Raw genomic sequence first — 15,224 nt, 5'->3', positions numbered from 1 at the left:
GTGTTGTAGTAAACAAGGCTGAGACCATTGAACTGTGCTTGCAGATAATTTACGGTATTACATACCGGTATTTGTTTTCGTTTTTCTCATGTACATGAAGCTATTCAGCTAAAAATATTTAACTTAAATATAACATTTAGTTATTCCAAAATTATAATTCCCCATTTACAAATCTTTAAATATTTTTTGACTTAAACAGTAGGCTACTAACAAAGTTATATTATGCTTTTTCTAACCATATTACCTTTCGTCATTTACATATAGTATGAGCCAAACAGATGGATCGTTTAAGTTTACTCATGGAATCAGATAACTTACTAGCACTTTAAAGAACTCACTTTGTCTCACTGTATATAAATTAAACGAAAAATAAAGTATTTTTATAAAAAGTATGTTATATTTTTTATATAATTTTTATTAAAAAAACATTTTACCTAACATAACATTATTTTGGTAGGAGAAAATTTTAAACGGTGCACGAAGGTAACCTTCAGAAAATGTATGATTCTTTGCTCATTTGATAAATTGTCTCTGAAAAAAGTTATGTTGACGTGTCATTCTTATTCACGACGTCCCTGGGCCATTTTTACCAACTGTGACCATATTTATTTGATCTACTGACCTCCAAGATGCGTAGCCCTCCTTAATTTAGATCCTTGTGAAACTTATCCCGTATATAACATAATCTGCATGTAAATTGTATCGTTCTGGCCATAGTAATTGTATGTTATATTTAAGCCTTTCATTAGTTAAAATCCCTTAGTCAAATTAACTAAAAAGCTAAATAACTAAACCCTTGCATAAAAGGCTCCAGATTACCTGTGATGAAACTTAAACTTAAACTCAAACAAAGAAACTCAAATAGTTCATTGTCTGTATTGCTGCCAGGTTGGACCTCAAGAAATTAAACTAAACAATAAGATTGCCTCACCAGTCAGCTTAACCACTTGGTTGAATTAAATCTCGGAATCAATACTTAAATCAAATACACATATATTTTGCATTAGTACCCATATGTGTTTTTATGTACATATATTTTTTTATTTATTTAAAATTGTTGTTAGTGATTTATAGTATTAATCATATAAACCATTATTTTTTTAATTTCAGTCTTTTTACCTCTATTTTACGTTATCACTTACTTGGTATTATATAACACTTATTAATTTGTTATTATTAATTATCATGTATATATTATTGATATTTATATATGCATTACTAAACTTATGGATTTATTAAAAGATGTTTTTAGTACTAGTGTTTGACATTCATTTAAATCTTTAAACAAAAAAGGCTTAAAATAATCCCTTTTTTATGGAGGCAATAAGTAAATATCATCAAAGTAAATATTCTTCCAAATTAAAGATATTTTGCTCCTAAATTAATTAATTTGATTGGAAATATTACATGATAGAAAATGAAGTATGTAATTTTTCTAAATCCCATTAATATTTGCCCCTATTTTTAATGTATTAAAGAATAAATCTATCTGTTACGCACCTTTTATTACAAACAATATGTCCACTTCAATGGAAAATAATAACTCATTTCTATATAACTTCCGGAAACATCTAATAAAGTGATGCTCAACAAAGTTACAGTGGCGTCTCAAATCTGGAGTGGTTCGAAAGTTAAACTTAGAGTTGAACTTTATAAGAGCATGGCAAAAGTACACTTTACAGTTATGTTTTTGTATTTGTGTACCGTGGTTTTTCATAAACGTGTTTAATAGAAATTTCAATTTGCTACTATTGTTAAATCGACTGAATACGATTTAAAATTTCCTAATGTAAGTTTCCAAGATAAATAATCGTTAGTAAGAAGTATTTTTATAAGCCATAAACCCTCTTATTGTACAAAGATTTACGGAAAACGTTTTCCAATTTCGTTTGGCAGTTTTATTCTCATTAAGTTGTTTTGTAAACCTGCATATATTGAAATTTACTTGCTATAAAATTCATCGTTATACTTTCTTATGTTATGTATTTTAATGCGGTGGACACAGGGCAGGTTTTTACCTACCGAATGTCACAAATTGCCCGTACAAATAGTCTTTGAGCATACGCCTACTATTATTCAATATTATGACAAATACATATATCTAACTCCGTTTATTTATTGGCATTATTATTAAAAACATGAATAAATTCAACTTTTTAAGACAGTTTTTTGCATATATTAAAATATTCGAAACGACTGAAGGTGCTGGAAGGAATAACAATTAGAAAAATAACCAATTCATTCCTTAAAAGATTCAATTAAAAGATATATATTACACATTTATCTTGCAGGTATTTAAATCAAGGTAAGAGGAGACATCTAGTTTTTTAAATCTGAATATACTTATATTTAGTAATTCTTAATTCTTAATATTATGAAATAGCGACATATACTTGAATATGGGTGGATTGTAAAATACAGAAATTTTTCCGAACTTTCCCCATCGTTCATTAATTCAATGTAATCAATAACACTACTTTGCCAGATCTGTATATTATTTCTTCCTCAAGTTAATGACTAACCTAATACATAACTGCAATCTAGGCTAAAGTAAACAAGCCATACCAGAGCTTAGTGACACGCATAAACCAGGAACCATATCACCTATGTTTGTGAGTCTATTCCATGCACACCAACTATTAAACATGCTTTTCATAAAAACAAAAAATTACTAATAATTATTAAAACTGAGATACAAAACATAGCTAACAATATGTTTACACTCATCGACCAAACAAATAGAACTGACCAAAGGAAAATACTAAATGCGATCGTCATGGCAGACATAAGTTGGCGGCGAAAGGATATTACTGAAAGATGCAAACGTTCTACTTCCTTAACTTTAAATTTTTTTAAATTGTTATATTTTGCTATACAAGGACAATTAAATTGCTCTCTTTACTATAACATTGTACTCTTTTACAATCTGTACTGCTTCCATTTAAACCTAAAGCAAACAAACTAAAATTAATAATCATTAGAATATAAAACATATATTATAATATAAGCACTAGATATATTTAACTATCTTGTGAGGACATTGTACATATTCTTCAACTAGAAAACAAGTGAATAGTGAGAAAGCTTAAAATTTTCTTATTTTGAATCTTAATTATAGCTTACTTTTAATAAATAAAATCTTCATACCTTCAAATTAATATAATAGATAGTAAATTAGGGTCAATCCCATAGAGCAATACGTTGCTGTGACGATTATCGGCTCTAATCATCTTTAGATAAAGCAGTGGAATCTCTCAACATGGTCCATTTGGTTGAAGATAATAAATAAGCGCATGTTTAAGCTATCATTAATCTTTGCACGTATATTGTTAAATTATAAGATTTCTATAAAAATATTTATGAAAGTGGTTGTTTTTATAGCCACATTTTTTAGAATCATTTGCCTCGTAGCATATGAAAAGTATAATATGAAATAAATTTAGAGTAAATTAATCTAATGACACTTTATTGTCTTCATGCAACATCTCAATCCTAATCACCGCTCTCTGTAAATATAATCATAACCCTGATTGGTTCGTGATGATGAGATGACAGTTATAACAAGAGTGAAATCTCTTCTCTCAAAAGTTGGTGGAGGGGAAACTCTCCAGAGAACTAATTAATTCGAGCTTATCGTGGATCCGCTACTCAGTTCTTCTTATATAAACAAAACTAGCTTCGGTGGGTTACACGGAGTATTGATTTATATGGATTGAGTAAAGATTCCTTTATTTAATTAGTATAAGCTTATGTCTAGATAACTTACTTCGCTTCTATGCAACTCTCGTGCAGGCCACGGAGTAGGGCTGAGGATCTGTTGAACGAGAAATCACTGGGTAAATTTCCAGGAAGATTAAAAAATATTTATACGTCGGTTTGAATCATGTTACATGAACAAGTTTTAGTATAATACTTAAAAAATACTATTGTCTGTGAAAAGTCCCTTTAGAAATTGCACAGAAACGCGATCCTGGATCTTCCCGCTTACGACGGATATCCAGATATAGGATATACGTTCCTCACTAGTCTTCTCTGGACTAGCTGCACACACAACTAATTATTGGTGAGCCAAAAAATTACATGACGACCTTATTAGTTTGGTAAAATTGTATTATATTGATTTGACCCCTTACTTAAGTACTTTGATAAAACCCTGTATGTCAGCGGATAATGAAAAAGAAAATATGAGACTTTATTATCCGATTTGATACAACACAGCACTTGTGTTTAATACAAAAGCAAACTAGGTGACATAAAAACATAGCAAGACCCAATTAGATCAGTTTATTCTTGGCAATAAAAAAGCGCTCAGCATTTCAATAAGAATTCAGGAAATAGTGTGGTATTGAGAAAATAATAAAACAAGGAGCATAACATTTGACTGATGACCCGGCATGTCCCTCTGACGCCCGGTATGTTTAATACGTAATTTTTCCCAACAATAACCTCAATTCCATAGTTTACGACCGGTTTAGAAAAATTATTGTTTGTTAGGAAGAAAATCCATGCATTATCAACAGATTTCATGAGATCAATCTATGGAAGATTTGGAATAAAGGTTGCTTCAAGGGCTGGAATTGAAACTCTGATCTATTAACTAGGCATAACTGTGTAAAACGTTCAAGCATAAAAAAAATGTATTAGGCACATGAAAGGACAAAATTTTCAATAAGTGAAAGTGAATCTTCTTGGAGGTTATTACATCTATAATCCTCTTTAAAGAGTAAATTAAATGCTTTCAAAAAAATAGACGATAATATTAAAAAATAGAGCTGCTAGTCACCAATATAAACAAAAGTCACATCAAAGGACTGAAGTGCGGACAGTGCAGACCTTGTTTACTGCAAACAGTCGGTACACAGCGCGGCAGCTGAGACTCTTGTTTACTATAAGCAAACAGCGGATGGAGAAGTACTAAACTTATCTGATGAATTGATCGCAGCAAAAGAGATTTAAAATTACCCTTTTAGATTTGATCAATTCTATGTTTTGGCACGCGAACTAGGTCAACTACCACTAAGCTCAAGTGATCTTCCTCAAATTTTATACCCGAGTGTAAAATTTATTAGAAGAAATAACAACATTAGAACAAACCATTCATTATTTAATGATGTTGTAGAAGCATAAGATGCATAAGGTGCAAGATAACCCAACACCTACCAAAACATTGTTTTAACGCATTATTTGCGTTAGGTGATAAGAATGATTAAACTGATTTTCGATATTTTTCATCGTATATCTTGTGAATGCCGGAAATACTACTTTTCGAAAATGGGTGTCTGTTCACTTCCTCCGCTATATACCCAAGACACAAGGGTCAGCCAAAAAAATTCAAAAAATTAACAACTGCAACGTGATTATCATACGTCCTGTAACGAGATATTTTATTTGAACTGTTTGTTTATATAATACACTTATAATAAGTGCACGTATTACTGAATCTCGTAATCTTTAACATAACAATAGCAATAGCTCTGGAAAAGTGTTTTTATTATGTTAACTTTAGTATTATATTTAACCATAAAAAATTATTAATAAATATATTTGGTTTGTACTAGAATACGTAAGACTCTAAAATATGGGATAAGTTTTAAAATACATGTTGACTATAAATTTTTGAAAAGTATCAAGTTAATTGGAGAGAGATAAATGTAAAACATAAGTAACAAGGGTTCCTTTTAAAATTATTAAATTTATTATAAAATTTATAAAATTATATTTTATATAGACATACAATTAGTTTTGAATTGATCCCTTTTGCATAACTAAGCGTTTAAATCCAATTCTCAGATTTGAGAGTTATCAGCTCTTACATTCCTTATAGTGACTAGAATCCTTAGTAATTTATTATTATTTATTACTTAATATAGCCCAATTTGATGTTGTTCATCAAAATTATGAGAGACTATTATCTGCACATGCGTTTCAACACAATATAAATAAATGTGAAAATTACTTCGACCTAAAAAAGGAATCGACCATTCAGAGCCAAATTCCTACCAAAGTACTAACCTGATCGCACATCCAGTAATTTCAAAATAGAGTTGACCTAAAGCTAGATACATGACAAAGTGAAACTAAGATGATCCTCTTCTCCTTTCGTTTATAAAAATTTATTGTTAAAATTAAACATTTACAAATATTCAACGTAAAGTTGATTGGAATCTTGTTGTTTATGGTTTTTATTTGTTCAATTTATTTTTTATTATGTATTTTGGTTCTTGGTTCAAGTTATGTTTGTTTGTTTTATAATCAGTGTGTTTGTGAAAGAAAATATATTATATAATTGCAATAAATTGTTTTTATTGGATAATTTCAATGTTTTAATGGTAATTTATTTAATATATATAAATATATAATATTATATATATATATACATATATATATATATATATATATATATATATATATATATATATATATATATTTATATGTAATCTATGTATACGCTATATATGATTTTTATAAATAAATAAATATTTAATTATACATAATATACATGGAATTAAATGAAACATTTCCCATAATTCTATGACTAAAATAAGGTTGCAATTGAAGTTTAATTACATTTTTGCGGGGAAAAAAATCAAAATGATCGCCTTACAGGTGGATCTTTAAATCAACTTTTTTCTTGAGCTAGTAATGAGATCAGCTATCCCTTGGGTTGACTTCTAGCGCTAAAATAATAGCTTTGATCTAAGTTACTAACTGCTATCCTAAAAGTATTACTGCTTCTCTTAAACTAACTTCTGTTTTGGTTCTTGGAATTGCAAACTTTCAAATTTTAACCATGACGATCAGACTTATATCGAAGATCTGATCGGTAACGTATTTTGTTTGTAATTGTATGCTAATTTAAAATATTAATGTAATGTCTACGTTTGAATTGTAAAATGCTAAGTTTGAGCTAATAACTGCAATATTGGGGATATTAACTATTTATATGGAGCTACTATATGTTTTTTAAAATCGCTATATCACAACTATTACGCTGATTTTATGTGAGGCTTTTTGACTGAAATGTTTCTAATTTTGGAGCATAAATTAAAGTTCTTGTTTATAATTGAAACAGTACTCGTATTTTATTTTACTAATATTTGGTTATTTCCTTTATCCGTACTATACAATTAGGAATGAACTTTTAGTTTATTAAGTTTAACTTTTCATAATTTTAGCAATGTTAAAAAAACTAAAATTTTTTAGATATTTTAACGGTTTTTTAAAGAGCTTTTAATTTATTGAAATCTAAATTTGTATTAATACTTATAATAATTTGAACGTGGATCCTCAGATGCCTATTTACTGGAAATATAATGGTTTCGTTCAGGTCATATATTTTTACTTCCTAACTTGGTACGCTTATATCAATCATTTCATGAGAACCAAAGAATCCATCCATTAACAGGAATATTCACTACAAACAATTACTTACTTTAAAAGACAAAATATTACATATTTAAAGTAACAGCTAGGTTTAATGCGTGCCTTTTACATTTGTTACATTTCATAATAAATTTATTATTACATAACTGCGATAAACTAATTTTATTACTATTAAATTTGGTTAATAATGTTATATCAACAGTTTTATATAGGGTGAAATATAGAGGGTTCCTCAGTAAAACTTTATTTGGCTTAACTAGTGCAAACTTAAATTTTCAATTAATCTTTAAAAACCTTTATGTCTTTCATGTTTGGTTATATTCAATTTCTTTATATTTTTTTGACAAAATAAGTCAAGCAAGTTTTAGTTCCATTTTAACTTGTTTACTTCATCATCACTCAAATAAATATTAGCACTAAACTAATTATTTCACACATTAAGTTGCCGAGTCCTAGGATGTTACTAAAAAACCTAAACAACTAACTAACTTTGTGGGTGTTGTTATGTAATGTTGCATTAGGACATTTTAATTTTTCACATTGTAATATATTTTTATTAGTTGTTTTTTATGAAGTATTTGAAACTGGAAAGCTATATATAATTTTAATAGTTTTTCTTCATAATTGAACCGTTATCCAGCAGCTTTATGAGTAAACACATTTTATAGCTAGGTTATAGCGTTTCCCGTAGACTCTTATAAGTGATTGCAAATATTGACTACTTATATTCAAATTATTCATTTTGTGTAATATGATTAAATAGGAGTACCTCACAGATTCGTACTAAATTATGCGTTGAATTAAACAAGATATCACAGTATTATATTCAATACTGTGCTATGCATATTATTATTTACCGTAATTGATTAAATTATTTATTCTAGCTAAGACAAGTTTCAGTACAAGTGACAATGCAACTACGTAGCAGTCTCGTGATTTATCTATAGAAAAAACATGGACGCTAAACTTTACGTGACCTATCTCTCATTGTACCATTCTAGCTTTCATGTTTACGACCTGGGTTTGCTCTCATATGTTTTTCATGACAAGTATCTTCCTGAATAACATGTTCCTTTATACTTGTAAACTTGGAATCAGTTAATCATATCAACATGTTTGGGGATGATGAATCTTTATTTACACTGTTTTTGGGTTATTTAGGGGTTATTTAGGAGCAAAATCTAATATTTGTATGTAAATATATATATATAAATATATATTTATGTATAATATATATATATATATATATATATATATATAATATATATATATATAAACATGGAAATATTTTGCAGATATAAACGAAATTGACACGAATAAAAATACTCGTCGAAATCCTTCAAAACTCACGCAGGGGACTTAAAATCACATATTAAAATGATATAAATGCAAATATTTGTGAATAATGATGTTTCATGGCTTGTTACTTTTGTATGTATGGATTTTTCATGCTTGATCACAAAACATCTAATAGACAAATTTTATAGATATTATATCTAATTTTAAGAAAGAATATTTTAATATTTTTATCAAACAACATTTCTAACTGTAGAATACTTATTACGTAATGTTGTACTTACATGGACGAAATACAATCCATCTTAGTTAGCTGCAAATAGTTATAGAATAGTATTAACTGATGTCTACTATAGGTGGCAACAGTGCCGAATTCAAACAATTTGTTTTGTTTATGATACTTGATATTTGTTTTGTTTGACGTATTGGGAAGGTATATTTATAGTCACTGAAATAAAACCACACCCAGGTATTGGGCACTATATTATAGCTAACCTCTATGTATATATGAACACTTTATTAAAAATGTTTTAGAGTTTAAAGACAAAAACACAAATACATCAGTAACTCCTACAAACACACTAACGCCGTGGCTTAACTGGCGTTACACCATTCTGTATTTAAGGTATCACAGATCTACTGTTTAAAGAAACACGAACAGAAATTAATATGTGATGGATAACAAAGTAACGAGAATTAAAAAAACTACTTACAGAAAAAAAGATTTAGTGTTACATACAATAACAATTGAGATGCACTGCAATCCCCCACGTAACTAATAATTTTATCCTGTAGGCTCACACAGATTATTGTATGTGGTATTTAGCGATTTGTAATATAAAAGCAATTTATTTTAACTATCTGATATTGTATTAATGTGCAACAAATGCCATATAGTTCAGTAACGAAGGGTTGATTTTTACTTTTATCTCACTTATAAGTTATTGAGTATTGTAGGAATGACCGTGAGTGCCTGGAAAGTATATAATCTCATTTAAAGGATAAATCAGTGCCAATTGTTGGTAATCAAAAGTTACACAAGGACATCAATAGAATATGTTATTTTATTATTGAAAGAAAATTTGAAATAAATATTATTATAGACTTGCCCTTACACGCACATATAAACAAAAAAATAAATGAATATTTGAGATGGTAAAACAACCCAACTACATTCAGAGACTGATTAGGATCAGTGAAATATGTAATCTCCTCGGCTAGTTGTTGGATCCAGGGCTACCACAACAGCCCACTTTCTTTATTCGGGTTTCGCTCCAAAAACTAAGCGTAGGTAATTAAAAAACCAATAAATAACACTAACGTTATGTTACGAAGAATGAAAGTAATAAATTGAAGGTAGATTAACTAACAGTTGTAAATACTAATCAGGTCTTATATTACATAAGTGACATCTGTTGCAGTATGATGTGACTTGATTCAAATTAAGCTAATCACTCTTGTTAGATAATCAGATATGAGTAACGTGGTTCTGGAGCATACTGAACTGCCAATCACTTAGCGTAGTGGCTAATTGATCTCAATTTGTCAAGGGGAGCTCAATACCCTCAGCCTAAACAAATTGTTTTTGATGGGTTTTGGATCATACATCTACATATTTCTTGGCATATAACATAGACAATTTCATCTGAGTTAATAGATAGATGGAATTATTAATTTATTTGTAAATATAGTAAAACTATGATAACTAACGCACGCTAATTTTTATGTTAGCTAATCTATCATAAACTAACACTTGAGTCATTGTGTCGTTTATATAAATACGGTATACAATTTCTATTTAAAAAATGTATCTTAGGTCATCGAGATGTAGTATTTTTATAATAAATATATGGGAGCCTAAGAATGAAATACAGCTGATTAACATACAAAATAAAATAACGCATTAAGATAGATCGCTGAGAGTGTTTTTTTTCCCAAGAACATACGTGCAGGGACTAGGTACACTTTGACTATGTTACGTTATAAGCTTGTACTCGGAACAATACTTACTTAGACTTTGTATCTCGACGAACCTGGATGGGAGCTTCCACTGACAGAAAGTAAAACAGGGTTTGTTATAGAAAGGCAATTGAAAATTCTAAGAAAATCAAACACCAAAAATATTATAAGAAAAACTTGACGAAAGTAGAAAAATTTAACGACAAAACGATATTTTAAGAATAACTTGAAGAAAGTGGGGAAGTCAACAATGTTATATCTTCGTTGAGCGTGGGAGGCATCTCGCTCGATCCACATCGGACAACATCCTGGCCTGATGATTTACTCCCAATGGACCAATTTATACAAGTTCAAGCTAATTATTCGGAACTGATTAAATGCGGAACTTGGTTTTCTTTCATCAATAACTAATCATCGCTCATTAAATAAAGCTGAATAACCGTTGTTGAAATTTATTGCTCCTTGATTATCTTTATGAAGTTTTTAAAGTATGTAATGAAAATGTACAGAAAGGCGAATGAAGAAACAAATTAGATATTGACAGATCCTTGAATGCTACGCTTCGATTTTACGATTTCTTTCTTTGTCTTTGTCATATCTTCTGAAATTATTAAGTCAAACAAAAAACTTAATGTCTTCATTCGATAATTTAACATAAACAGCTAAGCACAAAATTTAATTCTTCACTAAAAGAATAATTTAACATATATTTTACTAATACCTTCCCTAAGTAAAGTTAGTTCAGAGCTTCTCGTCGGAACTTCACAGTTCAAGAAAAAAAATATAAGGATGTTTATCTATTTACTTTGCTCTTCCGTAAAATTAGTACATAATTAAATGTCGTATTTGACGAAATGTATTAGGTTGCTCTGTTTGATGTTGCTTTAAAATATTGTTTTAATACATTATATAATTACTGGATGTAGTAATGTCATACCACTACAAGAAATTTCTGAAATCCAAGTGGAGTAAGAAAAACTTCATTATGTATGCATATGTAGTACAGTTTAGATCAGTTTTAATTAAATTACTGAAATAGCAATGATGAAATTGTAAATTATAAAATATAATAGTACAATCGGGGTGCATTACTCTTCTTCTTGTAATGAAAATGTCAGGAGCAAAGCGATAAGAAAAAAAAGAGAGCGAAAGTTTTTCCAATCACTGGCCGGATGCCATTTGGCAAGAAGTAGGGTAGCTAAGTTTATAGTGATCTATGACCCTTTACTCCACTCTATTATTAAAAAATTCCATTTCTTATGTAGTAAACCTATTAAGTTGAACTGGAAGTCATTGTCTATTACTCTTCAAGACCACCAAATTAATAAATCATTCATTGGTCGCGCAGATATCTCCAGCACATATTTTACTAACAACAATATAATCTTTATAAATTTAATATAATCAAAGATGTAAGGTAAAGTTTAAAAAGCAAGATATATAATTTATCCAAGATATCATGCCATACGATACGTCCATATTAATTGTCATTACTTTCACTTTCTTAGCCCTATTAAAAATAAGTTCCGGTGAACTAGGGAAGGTAATACAACGATAGAGTGCGCTGATATCAAATTTTTATATTTTATTTTTACTGTATGAATAAAAATTGCACATGTTAAATTCTAGTCTAATAGTACAGTTAAAAAAAACTTCTTCATTTTGTTATTTTTCGCTGCCATTACCTGTAACTATAAGCGACCAATATATGAATATATATCCTCAACGGTGAACCAATGATGTTCATGTTAACTTTGCTTCTGAAAGTGAATAAACCGCAACACTTTATCCATTTTTTCAGTAATATTTTGAATGGCTAAGAAAAGAATAAGTCATCTAGTAACACAAAAAAACTAATAATTACCAATATTTCTACGCAATAAACCAATGTATTTGGTCTTCAATGATTTACTATGGTAAGATGACAAATTCACAGACTCATAGTAGAGAGAAATTGTATGTTCTAGGACAACCGTTACACGGCCAAGGTCACACAACATCAACACAAAGGTCAATGACCCCTCGCCCCCCTCCACCCCCCTCGCCCACAGAGGTCAATGACCCCTCGCCCCCTCCCACCCCCTCGCCCACAGAGGTCAATGACCCCTCGCCCCCCTCCACCCCCTCGCCCACAGAGGTCAATGACCCCTCGCCCCCCTCCACCCCCTCGCCCACAGAGGTCAATGACCCCTCGCCCCCCTCCACCTCCAGAGGTCAATGACCTTCAAGGTTCATTCGATGACCTTGACTTTGGATTTCAAGGTCACACTATGACCTTGACTTTGGACTTCAAGGTCACCCGATGACCTTGACCTTGGACTTCAAGGTCACCCGATGACCTTGACCTTGGACTTCAAGGTCACTTAATAGCCTTGACCTTCAGTTGTAAGAACGTTTCGTCATAACACTTGAGTCGTCATACAACTGTGACAACACCTGGCTATACGTAGTTTACTTATTATGTACGTCATACAACTGTGACGTGTTAGCGTAATGATGTAATACTTAGGTGATTGCGCAGTGTAAACGCGCATGACTAGGAAATACCAGCCACGTGCAGTGCCAGGTTGTTTGTTGCATCAGCATAGGAAATACCAGTGTGATTAAGCCACGCGCAGTGCAAACTTGTTTGTTGCATCACCATATGAAAATACATGTGTACTTTACATCCGCCAGAGATATCAGGTGATTAAAAATATGTTATTATATAAGTATAGGATTAATTTGATTGGTTTAAAATTAATATAAATCATGATTCATAAGAAATATTTTTTTTTATTGACGTCATAATTTTACTATAAACCGAGTTATTTGTGAACGAAATCATTAGTAACGAACAACATTTCATAAAGTGATTATTTAGTTTGTGTGTGTGTGTGTTAATACAGGTAATTAAATATGGAACTTCCTAAAGAAAGGCTATTTCAACTTACCAATGTTTTTTAAAGTTTTTGTGCGAGAACATTTAAACAAAACAAAAGTTGTTTTTAGAATTAAACAATCAAACTTTTATATTAGATATTGATAATTGGAAAAAGTTTAAAAAATATTTTTCTGTTATTGATACTGAATTTAGATTGAGACATAATAATTTCAATGATGATGATGAAGATATAACTGATTGACTTGATTATAGAACAGTATCATTTTCCAATCCTGTAGTCAGTAAATGTTATATGTTAGATGAGTATGAAGATAGAAAATCCGAATGGGAAACAAATTGCAAGAGACAGAGATCGTTTTAGAAAAAGAATAGCTGAATTTGAAGAAGTGTTTAAAATCAATTTTGAAAAAAAACCAAGTGCAACGTGAGTGGAAAACTTTCATGTGTGTGTTAATGAAAGACGAGTTGTGAAACTTATACCGTCTCAAGGTCGCCAACTTTGTGAACAGTAATGAGTGATTTAATAAACCATTATATTTCTTCACTTCCACTTGAGTTAAAATTTAAAATATTGCTTAACCTTTCATATGAAGATGTTTATTTTATAGAAAACGATTATTTTTGGTATCTATTTTGTAAAGAACACTGTATTGAAAAAAAACATGCAATATTTTCTTGGAAAAGTAATGTTATTCTTAATAAAACTTTAAATAAAGATTGTGTGCATGTAGTTTCTTTTTATGCATCTAGATTGTATTTGGGTCAAATTTATTCACATCAAATTTCTTCAGATTTTGTAGCTTACGTAGGTAATCATTTACATAAATGGTTACATATATTTTATAAAAAGGGAAATTGTTATGTTGAGGATGGGTGTATTACAAATTATGCAATATTGTAGAGTGATACTGAATTTAGTCTTTCTAGATTATTAGATATTAATATATTACGAAGTGTTACAATAGATTTTTTGAGAGTCAATTTTTATGATAATCTTAGAATTATAGATTTTTCAGAACACAATGATTATTGTTATGTATCAATATATAAAAATCTTCCAATAAATAACATCACTTTTCAAAAATTTAACGATTTAATATGGTTACTTAAAGAAAATCAAAATGTAGTTGGTTTTTTAGTTTCAATGAACTGCTACTGTTATTGGTTAAATATGCTTGAGTGATAATATTCAGTTTCATATTCATTCTACTTGTTGAACTGAACAGGTAATATGGAGTATTCTTACAGTAAAACTTTTATTGTTACAGGAGATATGAAAGTAGTTGTTAGCGGCTGGCAAAACCAAGTTCAAATTTGTATTGTAAATAAAGATAATAAACATAATTTCGCTTATATGGATCTTGATAAATGGACTGAATTTAAAAAAACAAATTAATACTATTGATGGTGAATTTTGGAAGAGATTAAATTACCAATATAGTACTTAAAATATATTATTTTAATTTTTTGTTTTATAGGATGGAGTTTATACTGGACTTTCAAGGATTCAAAAAACATTATCAACGATTTTGTCATAAAAGAGCTTGCTCTAATATCAACGGACGAGCAAGTGTACCAACTGCAGTTGTTTCAACCACCGTGTAATTTTAACAATCTCCCTACACATTTACAAAAACAAGTCAACTGGTTAGAGAAACAAACATCACGGTTTACAATGGAGTTCTGGTGTTAAACACTATTC

General features: G+C 29.7%; 1 protein-coding gene across 1 annotated transcript in view; it reads left to right on the top strand.

Moving 5' to 3' along the window:
- The window catches only part of LOC124370681 (RYamide receptor-like), a gene marked incomplete at its 5' end in the record, with an annotated part of 46,660 nt that extends 34,004 nt beyond the window's left edge, over positions 1-12,656 (top strand). The window contains one exon of the mRNA XM_046828968.1: positions 12,606-12,656. Within this exon, the coding sequence (XP_046684924.1) occupies positions 12,606-12,656 (51 nt within the window). The remainder of the gene's footprint in view (positions 1-12,605) is intronic.
- Between the last annotated feature and the right edge of the window lie 2,568 nt (positions 12,657-15,224).

The sequence above is a fragment of the Homalodisca vitripennis genome, unplaced genomic scaffold (assembly GCF_021130785.1).
Source record: "Homalodisca vitripennis isolate AUS2020 unplaced genomic scaffold, UT_GWSS_2.1 ScUCBcl_395;HRSCAF=2294, whole genome shotgun sequence".
Taxonomy (NCBI): Eukaryota; Metazoa; Arthropoda; class Insecta; order Hemiptera; family Cicadellidae; genus Homalodisca; species Homalodisca vitripennis.
Note: the sequence above shows the minus strand (reverse complement) of the source record. Positions and strands in the feature narration are given on the sequence as shown.